The sequence below is a fragment of the Berghia stephanieae genome, chromosome 2 (genome assembly GCF_034508935.2).
Source record: "Berghia stephanieae isolate SIO BIC M18660-M18661 chromosome 2, UCSD_Bste_1.3, whole genome shotgun sequence".
NCBI classification, from domain to species: domain Eukaryota; kingdom Metazoa; phylum Mollusca; class Gastropoda; order Nudibranchia; family Aeolidiidae; genus Berghia; species Berghia stephanieae.
This window is the reverse complement of record NC_088361.1, coordinates 75,090,726-75,110,725: the sequence shown is the minus strand read 5'-3', so window position 1 is coordinate 75,110,725 and position 20,000 is coordinate 75,090,726. Positions and strand designations below refer to the sequence as shown.

At 32.3% G+C, this 20,000-nt stretch overlaps 1 protein-coding gene across 1 annotated transcript in view; it reads right to left on the bottom strand.

Annotated features, from left to right (window-relative positions):
• Positions 1 to 20,000, bottom strand: part of LOC144965536 (acetylcholine receptor subunit alpha-type acr-16-like) — a 259,447-nt gene that overhangs the window by 153,079 nt on the left and 86,368 nt on the right. Inside the window, exon 4 of the mRNA XM_078900953.1 lies at positions 9,508 to 9,552. Coding sequence (XP_078757079.1) covers positions 9,508 to 9,552 — 45 coding nt within the window. The remainder of the gene's footprint in view (positions 1 to 9,507; positions 9,553 to 20,000) is intronic.

Here is a 20,000-nt window from a genome sequence, read left to right as displayed (position 1 = left end):
TAGATCACTGCTGAAATTTCACCTATGTGATTGTTCATGCCAAAATCTTCATGAGTGAAGGTGGGGATTAAAGGAAGATTCAGTTTCAGATATGTTCTGCCGATTGATTAAGGTGATAGGCAAGTACTTAAGTCGGCTATGGATCGGCCGTTCACTCAACTTTTGAGTAAAAATAAAACCATTAGAATGTTAATTTGACTAGTTTAAAAAAACATACGTGGTTTTCAAAGATGTAACAATTGTATGTTAACTGAATAACGAGGGGCTCATACTATAGGTGTCGATAAAAAAGAAATAAAATTCGCATTTGTTATAAGGCTCGACAAAAAAAAAAATTTTTTTTGAGAACATGAATACAACTGGCTTTGTTATTTTATTATGATTGTATCATGTAAGAAAGAACATACATTGTTGATAGCGTGACGATAGATCCATCGATCACGTGTCACTGAGTCATTCCCTCAATCCTTTATCATATCGATTGATTGCGTGCATGTCCAGATTTTCAATTTATTTTCGCTAACATTTTCTAAACATCATTTTATTAGGTAAAAGTGTTTCAATCTGTTAAAGGCAACTTCTAATTCGCAATCACGGAAGTCTGTTGTCGTAATCAATGCACACAATATAATATATACAAAGAATTTTACAATAATTCGTTTATTCATTCTCCAAGATGGCCGTTGATACGACCATACTTATTTTTATCATGCGGTGCAAATGTCAACATTATTATTCGTATATTTAGAAATAATGATTTACAGACCGAGGTAATATTATTTGTGTTGAAGAAGTTGGCATTAGACTACGTATCGATCGTCGCTGTATTCATGAGAAACTCGCACTCAAGGCAATATTTTGAGAAGATTACATTCCAAGGCCGTTATGACGAGACAAATTGGTCACTCACAGAAGGGCAGGCGGAGTGTTAAAATTTTCAACGTGAATAAGAACTGAAACGTGCGTTGCTACTGCTGTTACAACAACAACAACAAAAACAACAACAACAACAACTACTACTACTACTACTACTACTACTACTACTACTACTACTACTACTACTACTACTACTACTACTACTACTACTACTACTACTACTACTACTACTACTACTACTACTACTGCTACTATTACTACTACTACTACTACTACTACTACTACTACTACTACTACTACTACTACTACTACGACTACTACTGCTACTACTACTACTACTACTACTACCACTACTACTACTACTACTACAACTACAACAACTACTACTACTATTACTAATAGTAGTAGTTGAAGTAGGGGTAATAGTAGTAGTAGTAGTAGTAGTAGTAGTAGTAGTAGTAGTAGTAGTAGTAGTAGTGGTACTAGTAGTAGTGGTGGTGGTGGTAGTAGTAGTAGTTATAGTCGTAGTAGTAGTAGTAGTAGTAGTAGTAGTAGTAGTAGTAGTAGTAGTAGTAGTAGTAGTAGTAGTAGTAGTAGTAGTAGTAGTAGTAGTAATACTTTATTGCATCCCAAAAAGAATTTTTTCTACAGATGTGTTATAATTTACACAATAAGAGAAAAAGATAATGGAAATATGATGTATATATAAACAAGGAGCGGTTCCACAACCAGAGCTGCGCTTTATATGAATAATTTCAACACTGTATAATAGTAAATTGAAAATTGAAAAGATTGCAAAGAAATAAATTTATAAATTAATATTTACATTATTTGGAAGTAAAAAATGAAATAAGTATATGAAATGATTATTGCTTGTTGTTATAAAGCCTAATACTGGACGGCGGAAAATATTTTCTGTGTCTCTCTGTTATTGTTGAAATAGAGAAAGGGCGACCACTCCTTTCTGACATAATAACTGATGGTCGTAGTGGATCACTCTGATCATTTAACATTTTAATTATTTTACTAATACAAACTTTCTCGTATAAAAGATCTACATTGTCAACATCATTTATATAGTATTTAATGGATTTTTAAATATTTGAATTTATTATTTCCTTTCCACTGCTAAGCAATTCCCTCCCCTGGGTGTTATACAAAATGACAAGACACTTTCGATTACTGCTTTATAAACAATGTGCAGAGGGTTTTATCTATTCTAAACTGAGAACGTTTTGATAAAATAATAAGTACGTCTCCACATCTTATGCTTAATTATTTTCAAGTGTTCATCCCACTTGAGCCTGTCATCAATCGTTACACCAATGTATTTGTAGTGAGGAACTCGCTGGACGAATTGGTAGTAGAAGTAGTAGTAGTAGTAGTAGTAGTAGTGGTAGTAGTAGAAGTAGTAGTAGTAGTGGTGGTAGTAGTAGTAGTATTCGGGGACAGCGTGGCTCAGCGGCACGGTCTTTGCTCGTAGCCATCGTTATGTTATTGCCTGACACTGAAATCCAAAAGATCTGGCAGTTTGACGTCATTATTTGGTTTTTGCACCGCCTAGTGAGTTGTCGTTAGTAGAGTTCATGAAAACAAGTCATTTCATTGGATGAACTATTGAATTCAACTCACGATTTGTTTTATTTTTTGGCAAAAGACTGGCATTTTGACGTCCTTTTTTGGTCAGTGTCAGGCCATAACTTTACGAAGGCCACGCTTTGCTTTGTACTCGAAAGATACCGATTTCGATCGCCCGCCGCCGCTTTGCTGTGTGATATTGAGCAAGTCACCTCGCCTTTACTCAATTTGCGGCGCTGCACTGCGTCTGACGCCTGGATTATTCCAGTCTTCCCTTGGAATAGACTCTAAAGACAAATGTCCCCTATGGGATGAATAAAGGGAATTAAAAAGAAAATTATTACTATTTTTATTAAATGCTTCAGTTATGCGTAGAAGTAGTTTATGTAATATTTATAGTAGTTTCCAAATGGAGTCAATGCAGATTTTACGAGTCTACATGAACCAAGAAATGAATTCAAAACATTCTTGATGAATGCTTCTTCTTCGATATGGTCATGCGGGGGAAGTTAGGAAATGCTGCCACTTCCAACTTTGGGCCCTATTCCATCGTTAACCAACTAGGGACATCAAATACAAAGAAATACATAAACAACGCTTTTTACCGCAATAACAACAACGCTCATTCCTTTTGATGTGGAAAATATAATCTCAAAATTTTGTGAATCAGATTTATATTTGAATTTTCAACAATTATTGCCTCCAACAAAATTACAGATCGAACTGGTAGGTCTTTTTAACTTGTGAAGTATAAAATGAGATGTGATAATATGATTTATAAATTTAACCTATATCTACTTATTTGCAGGTCTGATAACCCTAATTATTATTGGCTTGTATCTCTCAAAAGATTTTGTCCACTACAAGAATGTTAATTCAAGCCCATAACAAAATTGTCTTCGGTTATCAGACACGCAAATATTATTTAACCTCATAAAAATTAGAAACATTTATGAAGTAATGGTGATGAATGTTTATGATTTGAAAGGGATAATATTAGAGTGTAATTGTGAGTAAAGGAATGTAATGGCTTTTGTGTGTGATTTGTAATTGGCATTGTTTGTGAACACACTTATTCCGCGCGTTACAGTAGATTAATTAATAAATAGAGGTGCCTAAATGAGTCAATAAAATGGAGATAAAGATAAATGGAGTAAATCTGACTCATGAACGAACAACACAAAACAAACGACGTTCGGCCCTTGGCCTTTATCAAGTAAACACAGAATACATATATATTTATATTAGATTGTCATAATAATATAGGTGAAAATTTGTAAATTATTATTATTATTATTATTATTATTATTATTATTATTATTATTATTATTATTATTATTATTATTATTATTATTATTATTATTATTATTACTGATATTACTATTATTATTATTATTATTATTATTATTATTATTATTATTATTATTATTATTATTATTATTACTGATATTATTATTATTATTATTATTATTATTATTATTATTATTATTATTATTATTATTATATCATTATTATTATTACTGATATTATTAATATTATTATTATTATTGTTCTTCTTCTTCTTCTTCTTCTTCTTCTTCTTCTTCTTCTTCTTCTTATTGTTGTTATTGTTATTATTATTATTGTTATTATTATTATTATTATTATTATTATTATTATTATTATTATTATTATTATTATTATTATTATTATTATTATCATCATCATCCTCATTTTATCTAATTATTTATTTACTATTTTAATCAGCATTCGCATCTCTGCTTCTATATTTAATTTTGATTAGCACCGAAGTGTACAGTTACTAAACACTTCTATTATTTATCTTGACGACAAGAATATTTAAACCAATTTCATCAAAGTGTTTCATTGAGGAATTGCAAGCTAGGTTTTCTTTCTTTATTTATTTTAGAATAATATAGACCTAGTTTGTTTTGTGTTTTTTAATTATTATTATTATTATTATTATTATTATTATTATTATTATTATTATTATTATTATTATTATTATTATTATTATTATTATCATTATTATTATTATTATTATTATTATTATTATTATTATTATTATTATTATTATTATTATTATTATTATTATTATAATATATACACACACATACACCCATATATATATATATATATATATATATATATATATATATATATTATATATATGCGTTTTAAAATTAATTTATCACTCTCCTCTATTTTAAATATAACCTTGAAACGGATCCTTCCACTCCCGTTCTCCCACTTTCATTCTCTCTCTCTCTCTGTCTCTATCTTTGTATCTCTCTCTCTCTCTCTCTCTCTCTCCTTTTTTTTCTTTTCAATATCTTAACAGCGGAGGTAGGGGGCCACTAATAACACTATTGCTGTCTAGTATTCTTCAATCCCCCCCCCCCCCCAACCCCATCCCCCTACCTTATTCTTGAAATATATATATATAGTTTTTCATCTCTCTTTCTCTCTCTCTCTCTCTCTCTCTCTCTCTCTCTCTCTCTCTTCGATTACACACACCCACAAACACACACACACACACTCACACATACACACTCAAACAAATTTACAAATTTTCGCCTATATTATTATGACAATCTAATATAAATATATATGTATTCTGTGTTCACTTGATAAAGGCCAAGGGCCGAAACGTCGTTTGTTTTGTGTTGTCCGTTCATGAGTTAGATTTACTCCCTTTATCTTTATCTCCAGTAGATTAATTACTGCATAACGGGGTGTTTGTTTTCAACTTATATGTCATATAATTTACGAAGGTATATAATATGTTTGCAAATCGCTGTCTAAATATGAATACATGACAATAATAAAATGATTTCCTGTGAGTCAGTAATGAATATCGGAAAGTTTAATCCCTCAAACATGTATTGTGTGGACAGGGGCGGAAACACAAGTGTAAAAAGAACAAATAACAGCTCATACAGAGTATAACAATATTTCCAAATTGCAAATAAATCGGAACATGGTTAATGGAGTTATCGCCCATCGAACTATGTTCCTAAAAATAGAACTCAAACCGTAAAAGGAAATCTATTGCACTCTAAGGACATGAATAAAACCCCCAAAGAACTTTGGTTATGTGTCTTTATGTATCTTGTCTCAATTAAAAAAAGTTATTGTATTTTTCAGATTTTTACTGGAGCAAGTATCTTCTTTTGAAATACCTCGAAAACTGTTAGCAAAACAAACTATTAGTAGACAACAATTGGAAGCTAATAAAGAGATTAAAATGATTTGTAAATTACGGCTTATCAGTCCTTCTACATCCCATTCCTACTCGAGCCTTTGGATTTGTCAGGAGGTTCATGACCCAGACTAACATTCTGTGAGAGATGTTTGCTTTATTGATTTTGAGAATTCCCTTGATTATATTTATTTGTCAAATGGTTTGACCATATCCACCCATACTACAATTGTTTCTTAATTTTTCTTGGGAGCATCACATTTGTTCGTGGTGAAAAATATGTTATCTAGTAATAGACTTAGATCTGAGATTTTAATGACATACTCCATCTATTCAGGGGAGATTGTATGTGCATGATGTTCCCGACAGCAAAAGTTTTATAAACAGAATAATATAAATCATAACTAATTAAACATAATAAATTCGACGGAGTTATTCAAATAGCGTTTTCACATTGAAAACAATTAATGTTGTTTAAGAACCAGACTTTTCTCGTTACCAGACACCATGATATTATTGGTTGGTAACAATGATTCTAAAAGAAATAATGTACATGTAGGGAAAGAAATTGCCAAGATTTCAAATCACGTATAAGAGAGATGTCTAATTTGCATATTGACTTTAACAAAACAAGCTGTAGTCCAATGTTGCCTTTGTGCATTTGCATAGGAAAGCGTAACATCCTATTAATATGGAAGACACATTTGGCTTCAAGCAGCGTGATTAAAACATGAATTAGTCTATCATCATCTTCTTTCCATTCTAATTATGTGAATTTGGTAAATTTGGTCAATGACTTATTGACTGTGGCCAAATACTTGCTTTCAAAGTGCTGATATAGAACATCATTTGTTCAAGGGATTTTGTCAACGTCTCCCGTTTCGTGGATGAAAATGTTCATCCTCAATATTATGTTCATTGGCTAAACCAAGACAACTAACATGGCCGCTTCCTTTTAAACTTACAAGCAGATTTGCTGACATAATCCGTAAATGCATGAAACAATACACGGAATTTGCAAGTGTCTTAGCAATTTTTCGTGGCTATGCTTTTCAGAATAACTACTTTCTTTGACTTTCTTATAAGATATAATGCAAATATTAGCTGTTGGATTTGCTGCAAGGATATAACAATAATTGACTAAGAGGATGACAAAAACATCGGCATCTCGTCTTTTTAAGTTTGGATGATTGTGTTTGAAGGCCTTGCAAATATGTATATGGACCAATGTGGGAGTCTTCTTCTTCATTGTTGGATTGTCCCAACGAAATCCCATTACAAAGATGCTTGCCAAATGTGATATACAGTTCTTTTTCCTCTTTGTCATCACAAGCATGCAAGACAGGTGTTTGAAGAGCTCTTTTTGTCCTGCATTCATCAAAAAGAAAGTTGCCAGTCCGGTGAAATTTTGACAAAATCAATCACACGTTGCAGACTGCATTGACCTCGTTTTTCTTTTCGTTTTCTTTATAGACAGAGGAATATAACGGTCACTACCAACATCTATTCTTGGTGATAGATTTAGTCATGTAAGATTCTTGGTAAAGCACTTTTCCTCAAAATATTTGTCAAATATATTTTCTTTAGTTGCTTTTTCTGATACACAGTAAAGTAAAAAGAAATTATATTGGAGACACTGACTCTAATCCACCATCCATTTCAGGAGATTTGACTATGTGTATCCATTGGGTAATGCTCACGATGATATAACCGGTGGAAAGGTTGATTGGTGATACATACCTAAATAATTATTATAGATCTCCGCTCGGGTTATCAAAAATATAAGACGTTTTCCAAAAGAAACTCTGCTTGTTGCTTGAAATGTTCTACTTATCATACTAACGAAAGAGTGAAAATGGAGAGGCTTAGGATGGGAACAATACAGACAATGAACGTTTCGGGTACAAACCCTTCGTCAGCACAACACTAAACAAATTAACGTGAAAAAAAATGCAATATAACTTGTATCGTCTGTACTCAATGGTGGTTGTTGGAGTATGACTGAAATGGTAGCGTGGCGTGAGTTAACAGTAGTGGGTAAGGAGTTCCAGGGGTGTCATCGGAATGATAAGAGAGGTCAGCGTGTGAAGGAAAAGGAACTTACTAGAACCCGTCATGGATTATGGTACGGCTTCTCACCCGTGGATTGCTTATGGAAATACATGGCCCAAATTGCTTTTCGCATACCACTCAAGTCATGGTTATTGGCACGGATAGCACTGCTGTTAAAAGTTTGTATTTCATGTATCACTTTATCTGTCAATCTGCCTTTCCCTCCTATTTTTTCCCCGTCACTCATAGAATTTTTCACCTTCCTTAGCGGGTGCCATTCTTTTTTGTACGTGCCCAGTATATTCCACCTTCCCAAACTGTCGTTTTCTCGTAAGGTTTAGAATTTTCTACAGTTCTAAAACTATCTGTATCCCCATCCCCGATAAATCGGGTGCATCGTAATTGATGCTTCTTCGCAGAGCGTGAAAAATAAATAGTACCTCGTGGCTTTAAGATTCTGAATGCATTTGAATGACATCTTTAAAGAAATTAATAAGTTATTTTTATATTTGTAATAAATATAAACTGTTAATATTGATTTTTTTCGGCAATAGGGATCGCCACAAAATATAGACTTTGGTCACATAACAATTTGATATATTATTTTTCATGAATTATGTGTTGTATTTTAGAGTCAAGTTAGATATTAAATGACACGTAAACGTATGTTTATATTTTGTCAATGTCATAAACATTACTATGGTCATATTCCCATCAACCATGATCAATTCAGATAAATTTGGAATTTACCAATAAATGAAGTTGAAAAAGTTAACCTTGTAAAAGTGGTATATATATATATATATATATATATATATATATATATATATATATATATATATATATATATATATATATATATATATATCCTCTGCTTTAAGTGTTATTCACATAAATGGTCTTAACCCGTCTCATTTTAGATGGAATTAACTTGGAACCCAGACATTGATCATTAAACCAGGCAAAAAGATGTGTCGGTCGGATAGAAATGGGCAGATGAGCATCATAAAATATCTAATAGCCAAGTCTTATCTCTCTCTCTCTCTCTCTCTCTCTCTCTCTCTGTGTGTGTGTGTGTGTCTCTCTCTCTCTCTCTTTCTCTATCTATCTATCTATCTCTATCTCACACTCGGGTCTTGTTCTCTCAAAATCGTGTTACCATCAAAACATGATAAGCAAACCAATCAATCTTGAAAAAAGGTATATTTTTGCGGGCGATAAATAAAAGATCCCAACATTAACCAAGTTTTTAAATTTTAAAAAAATAAAATATCTGTTGAAATTATGTTTTTTACATGCATTTAGTAGAATAATAAATAAATGTAACTCTACGAATAAATGAGCAGATTCTTTAGTCCCATCAATCTGTCTTTAAATGTTTGCTATTTATCTTATCTAGCAAAATGCTATAGGCGCATTTTATCCATTCACTGAAAAGACCATATATCGAATGGAGAGGTTTGCTGAAGAGGTGTCTACTCTAACAGGACCAGAGAAATCCCTCCTGTCTAGAGCTCAAAAACAAAATTATCTTGTTTTGCCAAGGTTCTCGTCAGTAGACATTGACGAAAACCATTGTGCAAGGGACATTGAAGGGGGACAGAAGGAGAGGATGGCAACCAAATCTTTGGATGGAAAATGTAAATGAATGGACAATGACGGACAGCCCAACACTTAATGAGGAAAGCTGAAAACCCTTACTGCTAAAATCATATCTTATGTCTCCTCTACAACGTCGGTTAGGAGAATATGTTGAGGAAAGGTGTGAACGAAATACCTTTCCAAATAGTGCTACTTACATGATCAAGCCAGACATTCGTTATCAGCACTTGGTTTTTCTCATCCTGAAATAGAATGCAATGAAAAAACAGTTGTTTTAAGTAAATGTCCTTTGGTATTGTTCAAATGTAGGATATAATTTTCTGATCAAAACATAAATTATAGTCTAGACGTCTAATGAGCGAGATTTATTTATTTATTTATATTTATAAAATATATTTAATATTTATTTGTTTATTTATCTATTTATTTATTCATTTATATCTATTTATATTCATTTATTTATTCATATTTATCTATCAATTTAATTCGTTTTTACTTTTTGTTGCCTCTGATTATTTGTTCTGTTTCTGAGGGAGATATTCCTTTCCTGTTTCTGAGCGAGCTTTAAAAAGTTGTTTACAAAAATGTTAAAAATTAAAAAAGATCGGGGTGGGGATGACTATTACAATTTGCAACATTTTTTAGAAAGTAATTAAGAGAGGGAGAGAGAGAGAGAGAGAGAGAGAGAAAGAGAGAGAGAGAGAGAGAGAGAGAGAGAGAGAGAGAGTATGAAAAAAACCCAACAAAATCAAATAAAGGAAAACCCAAACAAATAATGATAATATAATAAAATAAAGAGTGGCGTAGTCGGGAATCGAACCCGCAGCGCCGATGTCAAGCCTTCTGAGACAAGAAGTCTTAAACATTCTGCCACGCAATCCACATGGATGACGACGTATTCTATGGAGACATACCTATGCCTCCACTTATTTGTTGTTTGGATATTTAAAAAACAACAACTTTTTATTGTTATTTTATTTACATTACTTATTTCTTTTTATATTTTTATGTGGATTACAATCATTTTGGTATTACTTTTCTTTTAAAAAGCGTCTCTGTACAATCACGGTTGATTTACCACAGCAAGTTTGGGTATTTTCATTGTTCATTACACTCAGACGGGTCTGTATATATAATCACAGTGGAAGCGAAGCAAGTTGCACGCGACATGCCATACAAAACGTGAAGAAGGAAAAAAAAGGAATTCAAAAAATAAAAAACTCAAAAACACATCTGTCTACTTAATTCATTTTTTTAAAAGAATAAGCTGGTTATTCAACATTATTACTTCTTATTCGTCTTACAATTGTAAAGTTCACACGAGCGTTGGTTCATGGCCATCGGTTGGTGACGGGAAGAGAAAAACACAACCAAAAAACAACATTTTTAAAATTATCAACTCAAAAATAAAATGCTTGAAATGTTTATTAGACTAGTTTCGAAAATTATGCGATAATTGTAATTTTCAAAGATATATGCACTGTGTATTGTTTATATTACCCGGGCCTCGTACTATTGTAATAAATCATACTCAGTGGGGTAAGGGGTGTTTGTTTGTATGATGCCGAAAATATTTCAGTCTGTACAAAAGGGATAGAAATACAGGGAATATTCCGATTGGTCAATGCACAGCAACGCACAATCGGTGAATTATCATTAAAATCCACCAGACGGTTGTGAAGATATCCACGTCAACGCGTGCGCACACGTGGAACGGTCTATAGCTGTCATCATGATAGTGTTCAGTGTGTTGGACACTACCAAGGAACCCAATCGGTGAGCAGTGCATTCCCGTAATGTCCATTTATCAAAATGTTATCATTGACGTGAATCTATTTCTTTTGTACTAAAAATATGACTATTGATAACATCTAAAGGCATTTGGATTTGATTGTAAAGATTAGGTTATAAACATGCACACCTTTATGTGCAACTCAACGATTTCACATGCCAACGGGTAAAGTCACCTATGGAGCCAACATTTATCTTTGTAAGGCGAATTCTCTGGTATTAGGGCTATTGAAATCCTTATTTTGTCAATAACAACTAGATCTATCTTTTCCAATGATGATGATTTACGTAAATTTACTACTCAAACTTCAAATCATATTATCCATTTCTAAGCCGATCTCTAAACAGGGCATCCGTATTCCCTCCCTCTCTATTCACGATTATTTGTCTGGTGTATATTCATCTATCATCCTTTGTCTGCTTTCATATGCCGTCTCTTGTCATCCATAGAAAACTTTGAATGGTACGCTTGGGTATTCTGCAATTTCCCCTTTTGCCATCTTGTTTGTTGCAGTTTATATCAATATTCAAATAAAAGGCCGAAAGCATACGAGATTGCAAGACGATAAATGGGCAAGCTCCCATCACACTATTACGAATTTTATGAACCAGTTGAGGTTATGTGACGGATCCTTACAATACTTAACTCATAATACCTCAATGGCAACTTAATATATGAGAAAATAGTTTTGCAACCGCAAACCTTGCTTTTAGCACAGAGTTATTATTCATGGTATACATTTCTTTGTCTATAATTGGTAATGTCCCTTGTTAGACTAACTGATGAAAAATATTGTTAAAAATGACGGGCCTTTTTCGTTTTGTTGTATACTGGTTTGTTTTCTTTTCTTTTCTCTGACTGATCTTAAAAGTTGTGTAAGAAAAAATGCCAGACATACTTTTTCAAATATTTATCAAATGAAGCGAATTTCGAAGTCTTTTACGAAAGAAGTGAATTGTTAGTTGACTGGTGTCGAAGCGAAAAATTCACAATTGCAAACATGGGGTTCAACAATTACCCAAAATCAAAGAAAAACTGATAGACTTGGCAATATCTTCAAGAAACATAAAGCAGCGAGATTGAACATGCTTTAAACTCGTCCTACAACGTTTTAGGAATTTTGAGAAATACAATACCATCTGCTAAAATAGGTAGTGACAATCGGCCCTTTAAGTGCATCCTGAACAGCAGACAAAAACGAATAATTGATTTTAAAAAATTATGAAAATATTATAGAAACAGAAAAAAATTGAAAATTTAGTGAAGTATGCATTACAGAACCATTAAAAGGCATCAATCCATTCCCGAAAACACGAGAAAAAGAACAATTAGATGGAACCAGAAACATTAAAAATGATGGACAAACGTGGCAAAATTCCAAAAGATAATTCCACAGAATACAAATAAGCCGACAATCGTATTAAGATAGAATGCACATCCACCAAAGAACCATATAAATGTTACACAATGTCAACATGTCGACGACCAGAGAAAAGAAATGACTCTCAAATATTTCACGAGACAATTAACAATTTGCAAGATCACAAAGTGACTGAGTGAAAGTCTTGAATGGTAATTTAATAATGAATAGTGAAGACATTTAAGCGATGTGCTGCGTATATCGAACATTTATATTCAGATGATAAAAGAAGTGGCATACCATACAAATAGAGATGAGGAGTGTGATAGAAAAGTTTTCAAATATAAAGAATGTTTGCAAAGCGATGGAAAGAAGAAAAACTGTCTGACAAGTTAACATCTGTAGCTATCGGAATGTTAATAAATGCATTTGGAGATTTTGGACTAGACATAAAACAAGGACAGCCGATTTCGAACAAAACACAAAACAATATGCATTATGAGCTAAATCATAAACTTATGCTACAAATTATGATGAAAACAATGCTGAGGAATATATATCAATAAATAGGAAATCACGAGTTGGGCTTTGTAAAAGAGAAATTGAAGACATAAAAGGCATAGACATTGGTGGTGTTTACATAACATATGAAATTTGTGTTAACAAAATGAAGACGACTCTGTACGCTTTCACACCGGACAGTTTATAGAAAATGGTGGACAAACTAGTCAATATAACTGAAAAGAAAGGATTAAAAGTGAAATGAAAAATACGGAATGTATAGTAGTAGTCAAAGAAAATAATGAAATGCCTTCAATTTGACAAGCAAAGGAGAAGACATCAAAGAAGTTAAAAGGTTCAATTGGCTTCAAACATCTTTAATGATTGCAAAGATACAACAGAAATCATACAAAATGTAGCGATTGCAAAACAAACATTCCACAATGTAATGCCTGCCATTACGAATTCAAAAATGCATATGTCTATAAAATTCCGAACGAAACAAAATCAGACATAGAATAGAAATATATTGTCATTAAACGTGGATTACAGACGCAGACTCGGAAAAAAAACGACTTGAAGCATTGGAATATGAGTGAACAGAAGACTGTTGAAAACACCTTGGACTGCATTAGTAAGTGATTAAGAAATATTAAATCGCCTAGTAAAAGAACAAGAACTATTGGATACAACCAGGAGTATGCAAACGAGATTTTGGTCATACAAGGCGAAAGGACGGAATTGAAACATTGGCAATATCAGCTTCGTAAAAATGAACCGAGCACATAAAGGACAGATAATGGCATTTCTTAAATATCTAAGATAGAACACGTCAATGATAAACACAAACACAGAATATGCCTGAAAACATATTAACATGAAAGAGAATGGTCTGCAACGTACCTAAAGGGGCTGCTACACAGAATTTACGCGCTTTCAGAGTACCCCATTATAGTTTTGCCTGCTTTCCGCTAAATATAGCAGATTCATCTAGCCAATCAAATATGGGTGGACATGATTTTGTACAAATTTCGTTTGTGGTAACAGGATCCACGAATTGAAACATCATGTTCCTAAATCATTTAAGCATCAAAACAATGTTTATCAATAATTATTATGGCGAGGACTTAATCATGCTTCGACGATATCACGACAAAAATAAGTTATTCAAGCTGATGATTCAAAGACATAACAACTCAAAATGTGATCAACTGTTCCAAATTAGTATTATGTCGGAGGCAACCAGATGGCGAAAAATGCATTAAAAATAATTTGAAATATGCTATTCAGTAAACTATATTTTTTCTCCAAAACAGAGCACTAATTTAACCCAAACCTAATCATTTTGGCTATAAATTCACTTTTCGGCTACTCAATCACCCGACATAATACCGTTCTGAGGCGATGGTCACATATCCGACCTTCCGCATCAATCAGGGATATTACAGACCTGGACATTTGAATTTAAATCCAACTCATGATTTAAATTACGACTTTTGCAGTGTTCATCCGTTCCGTCACTGTGTTGTGTAGTTGTGTGGCTTTCTGGTCTAGTGGGATGACACTCGGCATGTTAGGCAAAGGCTCGACTCCCTCTGTGTAAAGTTGATTCTCTTTAGAAGGACTCCTTATTCACATATTCTTTTGTGTTTTTGGTTAGTAACAGCGTTTTCTCAGTCGACTAGAAATTGTAATAGCGCTTTACAGGCCATTCTACGTGTTAAGCGTTATATTGTGCATATTCAGTGAAACTCCGCTATATACAAAGTTAATGAGACGTGTTATCAGTTATTTCGATTACATCACATGTATCCTAAGTATTTTATAACCAATTCACCATCCACGCTTTTGACAAGAGGGAACCCCGAAACATTCTTATAGGTTGTCTTTGTCAACTCAATCGGCGCATTTATTTATCATCTTGCTACACCTTTTTTACTTTTCCAAACTTCAAGCAGCTGATCGTTACATTCCGTCAGATCGTGAAATCACGATCGTTCCTTTCAACGCATTTCAATGCAGCTTAGATTAAATGATTTAAACAGACACCGTATTTAAAAAACCTAGTTAACCACGACGCAATAGCAGATAAGGTCACACTTATTCATCTCTTTTCCAGTTTCGCAGGGATTTTTTAAAAAGTATTTAATTTTTCCACTATTCTCGTGGTTAAAAAAGTGAATATTTTGTACTTAGGTCTCGGTTTCCAATGTTGACATCACGAGAATATGATTGGCCAAAATCGCTGTGTTGGTGGATGTCTCAATACAATTTATTCCCGCAATGGGGAAGGCAACGTCCACGATTACAAAAGAAAAGAGTATCGTCCCCTAAAGATTAGATAGGCTGGGCGATGTTTTGTCTCGGGAGAATTGTATTATTCAGTACTCAATGCCATGCGTGGCAAGGTTAAACGAGTGTTTAAAAAATGGCAACTACATAGATTGAGTCGGGATCAATACGAAGATTGGAAAATGACGTTATCGGTCTGGAAGAGCGCGCTTCCTGCTTAATTTCCACACAGTAGTGTTTCAAAAAAAATATATAAACCTTTCTCTTGAAGAATAACACAATTGGAATGTTTCTATTTATCAAGAACAGCCAATGTGACAACTCAATCGCTGTGTAAACAAAGCAAGATGGCGGGAGGGACCTCGCTCCTTAAACATTGCCGATTCTCACTTGGTTGATGTTTCCTTCACTTCATGTCTACTTCACGCTCATGCACTGATTGATTCTTTTTGAGAGAACACACTTCTCGTTAAAATAGTTAATGATTTTTTTTAAATTGTCATTTTATGGGTAACAGTTCTAATCTAGACCGTGTGTCAATCATAATTTAACCGAAAACAAAACAAAACAAGGAAAAAAAGACAAAAAGCAGAAACCCCCAAGTAGTTGAAATGTCAACGAAAAGAAGAAAACACAAAAACAAAAAAAAAAAAAAACAAAAAACAAAAACATCTTTCGTAGTGCGTAGCTTTCACCAATTTCAACTGGGAAAAGTCAAGCTTTGTCATAGTATTATTGACTCTCGTCCTCTCCTGATAATAATATGTTCCGAGTTCGGAATAACCTTTAGGTATCTAAATACGTGTTTATAACTGGAAAATAAACAAGACACGGTTATCCCTGCTACCGATCTTGTATTATACTTTTTTTCTTACCACATAAGGCTTTTTGTCGTACTAGCAAAAAGCCCTCAATTTCGCGGGGAAAGAACTATTTTCGTTCGATATTGTACCCACCATCATTTAATGAGGGCAGATTGGTAAACAACGTTGTCTGTGTAACTTGGTACATCCTCTGGTGATTTTTCTGTGTGGTCCAACATGAAGTGTAAGCCTCTGACCAGTGACACAGCAACATACAGTTTTCCGTGTGTGAAAACAGGTTGTGGTAAGAAAAACAACTGCGAAAATAAACCTGAAGTAGCAGACGTGAGCAGAGTTGAATGACGATCCTGGGATCGAGAACGAACCTTAAAGTACAGTACTCTGGTGATCATGTTTGGTAGCGTTTTTATGTACAAAAATGCACCGTTTTTATGCACCTCTGTTGGCCATACTTGTTGATTAATGAAAATGTTGCTGCTTGAAGCTCGAAGGAAAAAAATAACGATAAATATTGAATTGTAAGCTTCAATGTAATAGACGAAGACATACTGTGGACGTTTCTGATTTCCCCTTTATCAACAAAACACGACGAATAAGACACTAAGGACGAGTGTGAGATGTGTAGTGTGAATGGCGTAGATAAGGTAAATAGACATAAACAATGATGGGACAGGAAGTTTTTGAAAAACACCAACAACAACAACAACAAAAAAAAAAAAAAAGAAGAAGAAAAAAAAGAAAAAAAATACCAATAAAATGACAAAGACGCGGTAAATGAATACACTGATGATAATGATAAAATATTATAAAATGATAAAAATCGACGTTTACATATAAATGCACGTCGATAGCACATTGAATGGTACCGATGTTGTTTTAAAAAAAATATATATATAATAAATAATAATAATAATAATAATAATAATAATAATAATAATAATAATAATAATAATAATAATAATAATAATAATAATAATAATAATAATAATGATGATGATGATGATAATAATAATATAATAATAATAATAATAATAATAATAATAATAATAATAATAATAATAATAATAATAATAATAATAATAATAATAATAATAATAATAATAATAATAATAATAGATTCATTAAAGGTTTAAATATATGTCCAGTAACTATAACAACAAAAATGATGTCTTTCTCAATAAAGTTAACTTTTAAAAAAAAATGTCCACAATGGGATTGAACCAAGTACTTTCAAGGTTAGAGTCTGACAGCTTATCCACTGCGCTACGGAGCCATCTGACTGTTCATAAAATATAATAAGGTCTTTCTAGAAGCTTATTTTACCTTCAATGCAACTTTTATTTTCTGTTTTTAAATTTCGATTTTTTAGATTATTATTTTTTAAAAATTTGTTACCAAAGAAGTTAAACCTGGGTATTATCAACCCGAAACCATCACATTGAAAGCCTCAAAGGGGCAATAATAATACATGATGTCATAAATAGATGAAAACTGTTGAAAACTTAGTGAAGATCTGAAATCCTTAAAGTAATTAAGTGAATACATTATTTCGAATGCAACGATTTATGTAAATACGCCAAACTGACAACTTTTTACAGTGTCGAAACTGATTGTTTTGAGAGTGTTAGTGTCGTCGGTACATATTTTATGATAACAGTTTGACTCAACGAACTTTCGAACTGACTATAAATTAATTTTTTTATTGACTCAAATGGCACAATGTTCTCCATAAGGCTATATTTTTTAAAGAAAGGATTTTCAATTCCATTGTATTTATTTTCCAACAACAGTATACACGTTTTTATATTTCACTTTCTAAACTGCATTACACAGTTCCTCCCCGCCTCCCCTCCTTTCACTTAATTTATTGCGCACCTTTTAGAAATATCTAGTATTCTATTTTAATTCGTGCTTCCTTACAAAGGAGCATACTAATTTCCTGCCCATCAATGTTTTGTTTTTTTCATCTTAACTACGCCACTACCACATTATTTCATTCAACTGTGGTGTTTCATTCATACTGTTTTGTTGATAATTGTAATTAAATTGAAGCTTACATTCAATTTCACATTATTATTTATTTCTTCGAGCTTCGAGCAGCAACATTTATAGAGATTTCGAATATATTATTTCGAATGCAACGATTTGCATAAAAACGCCAAACTGACAACTTTTAAAAGTGTCGAAATTGGTTGTTTTTGAGAGTGTTAGTGTCGTCGGTACATATTTTATGATATCTGTTTGACTCAACGAACTTTCGAACTGTAAACTATAAAACTATAAAACTATAAAAAAAACTATATTTTAAACTATAAAAGGAAATCAAGTTATCTGTTTATCTATCTGTAAAAATACATTTCTAATTTTCAAATCTTTCAGTAGAGTTGTGCGCCGTATAATTTTTTTTATTGACTCAAAGAAGCACAATGTTCTCCACAAGAAGGGATATGTAAGGGCCGGGAGAAGGAATGGCAGAGATGGAGATTTAAAAAAAAGGTGTCCTACTCAACCCTATATCGCATCTTTGATATGTGAAAGGTGACAAACTTTTACACTTATTCTTCCAAGCTATTTTGACTTATGTGGTAATTTTTTTTAAAAAATTATTATTATTATTATTATTATTATTATTATTATTATTATTATTATTATTATTATTATTATTATTATTATTATTATTATTATTATTATTATTATTATTATTATTATCCTTCAATATTACCAAAATAGCTTCCGATTGTTACTGTTTCTCATACGACATACTATGGACCCTTCTATGTTATGATATATTGGATTTTTTTTCTCCTTCCATATTCTATATTCTTTATAAAATCTCTCAGCTAAATTGACAGTCATGAGTCTAGATGGCGATTGAGCAAAGAAAACAGAACCTTATTTTGCTTCAAGTGTTTCCTTATTTTAAAGGCAGCTTGCTGTAGTTTTGAATATCTATATATTCTACACTTCTCTTTTTTCTTATTATAGTGTCTAATACAAGTTAAAACCATTATTATATTTAAAAAAAACCATTTTATGTATTTTTTGCAGTTATCTCTCCATGTCACTGGTATTGGATCCTGTTTCTTTATACAAAAGATTCAGATGTCCAATGGCTAGTCAGGCAATTTTACAAAGGGAAGTCAAGAAAGAATATGCCAAAAAACTGTTTTATTGGTTTTGAATATCACGAAATATGCAATAATATCTTTTGTTCTTGTATATATCCTATGCTAAAGATTTATTTATTCTATTATTTCCTTTAATGTTGATATCAATAAGATAGGAGGGCTGATGAATCTTTTATGTATCTGATTTGTAATATTGGTAAAATTTGTAATGCTGTTGATATTGAACATATAATATAATCTACCAAAGTTGTACATTTTTGACTAAATGTAATTTTAAAAAAATAATATATGAAAAATTACTTTCTATTAGTAAAAACAACATTTTAATTTTTTTTAAAACCACAGAATCCAAATCTTATATGTGTTATAGAGACTGTGCACAGGAATTAGACTGAAGAAGTGAAATGAGTGGAAGAGCAACATACGGCTTTTAACATGAATTGATACTGTAAAAGCAGAACCTAACAGTATCAATTCACATGGTTTCAACTTGCATGGTCAAGTTGGTATAAAATTTCAATTTATGAAAAATCACACGACTTTCCTTTGATTCTGAATGGATTTTTTTCCCTTTATTTCTTTTGAAAATGATCTGATGCAGCCTTAGAGCAGAGAAAATTGGTTCAATGAATTTTTAGACTGAACTTATTTTTCAGGCAAACCTCTTTACAAGTTTGTGAAAAAGATGAAAGGCCTTTCTAGACCAAAGCTTTTGCTGGGGACCTTTCATCACAGATTTGTAAAAAAAATGGGAACATACAGTTTCAGTAATATTTATCAATTTTCCTTCTCT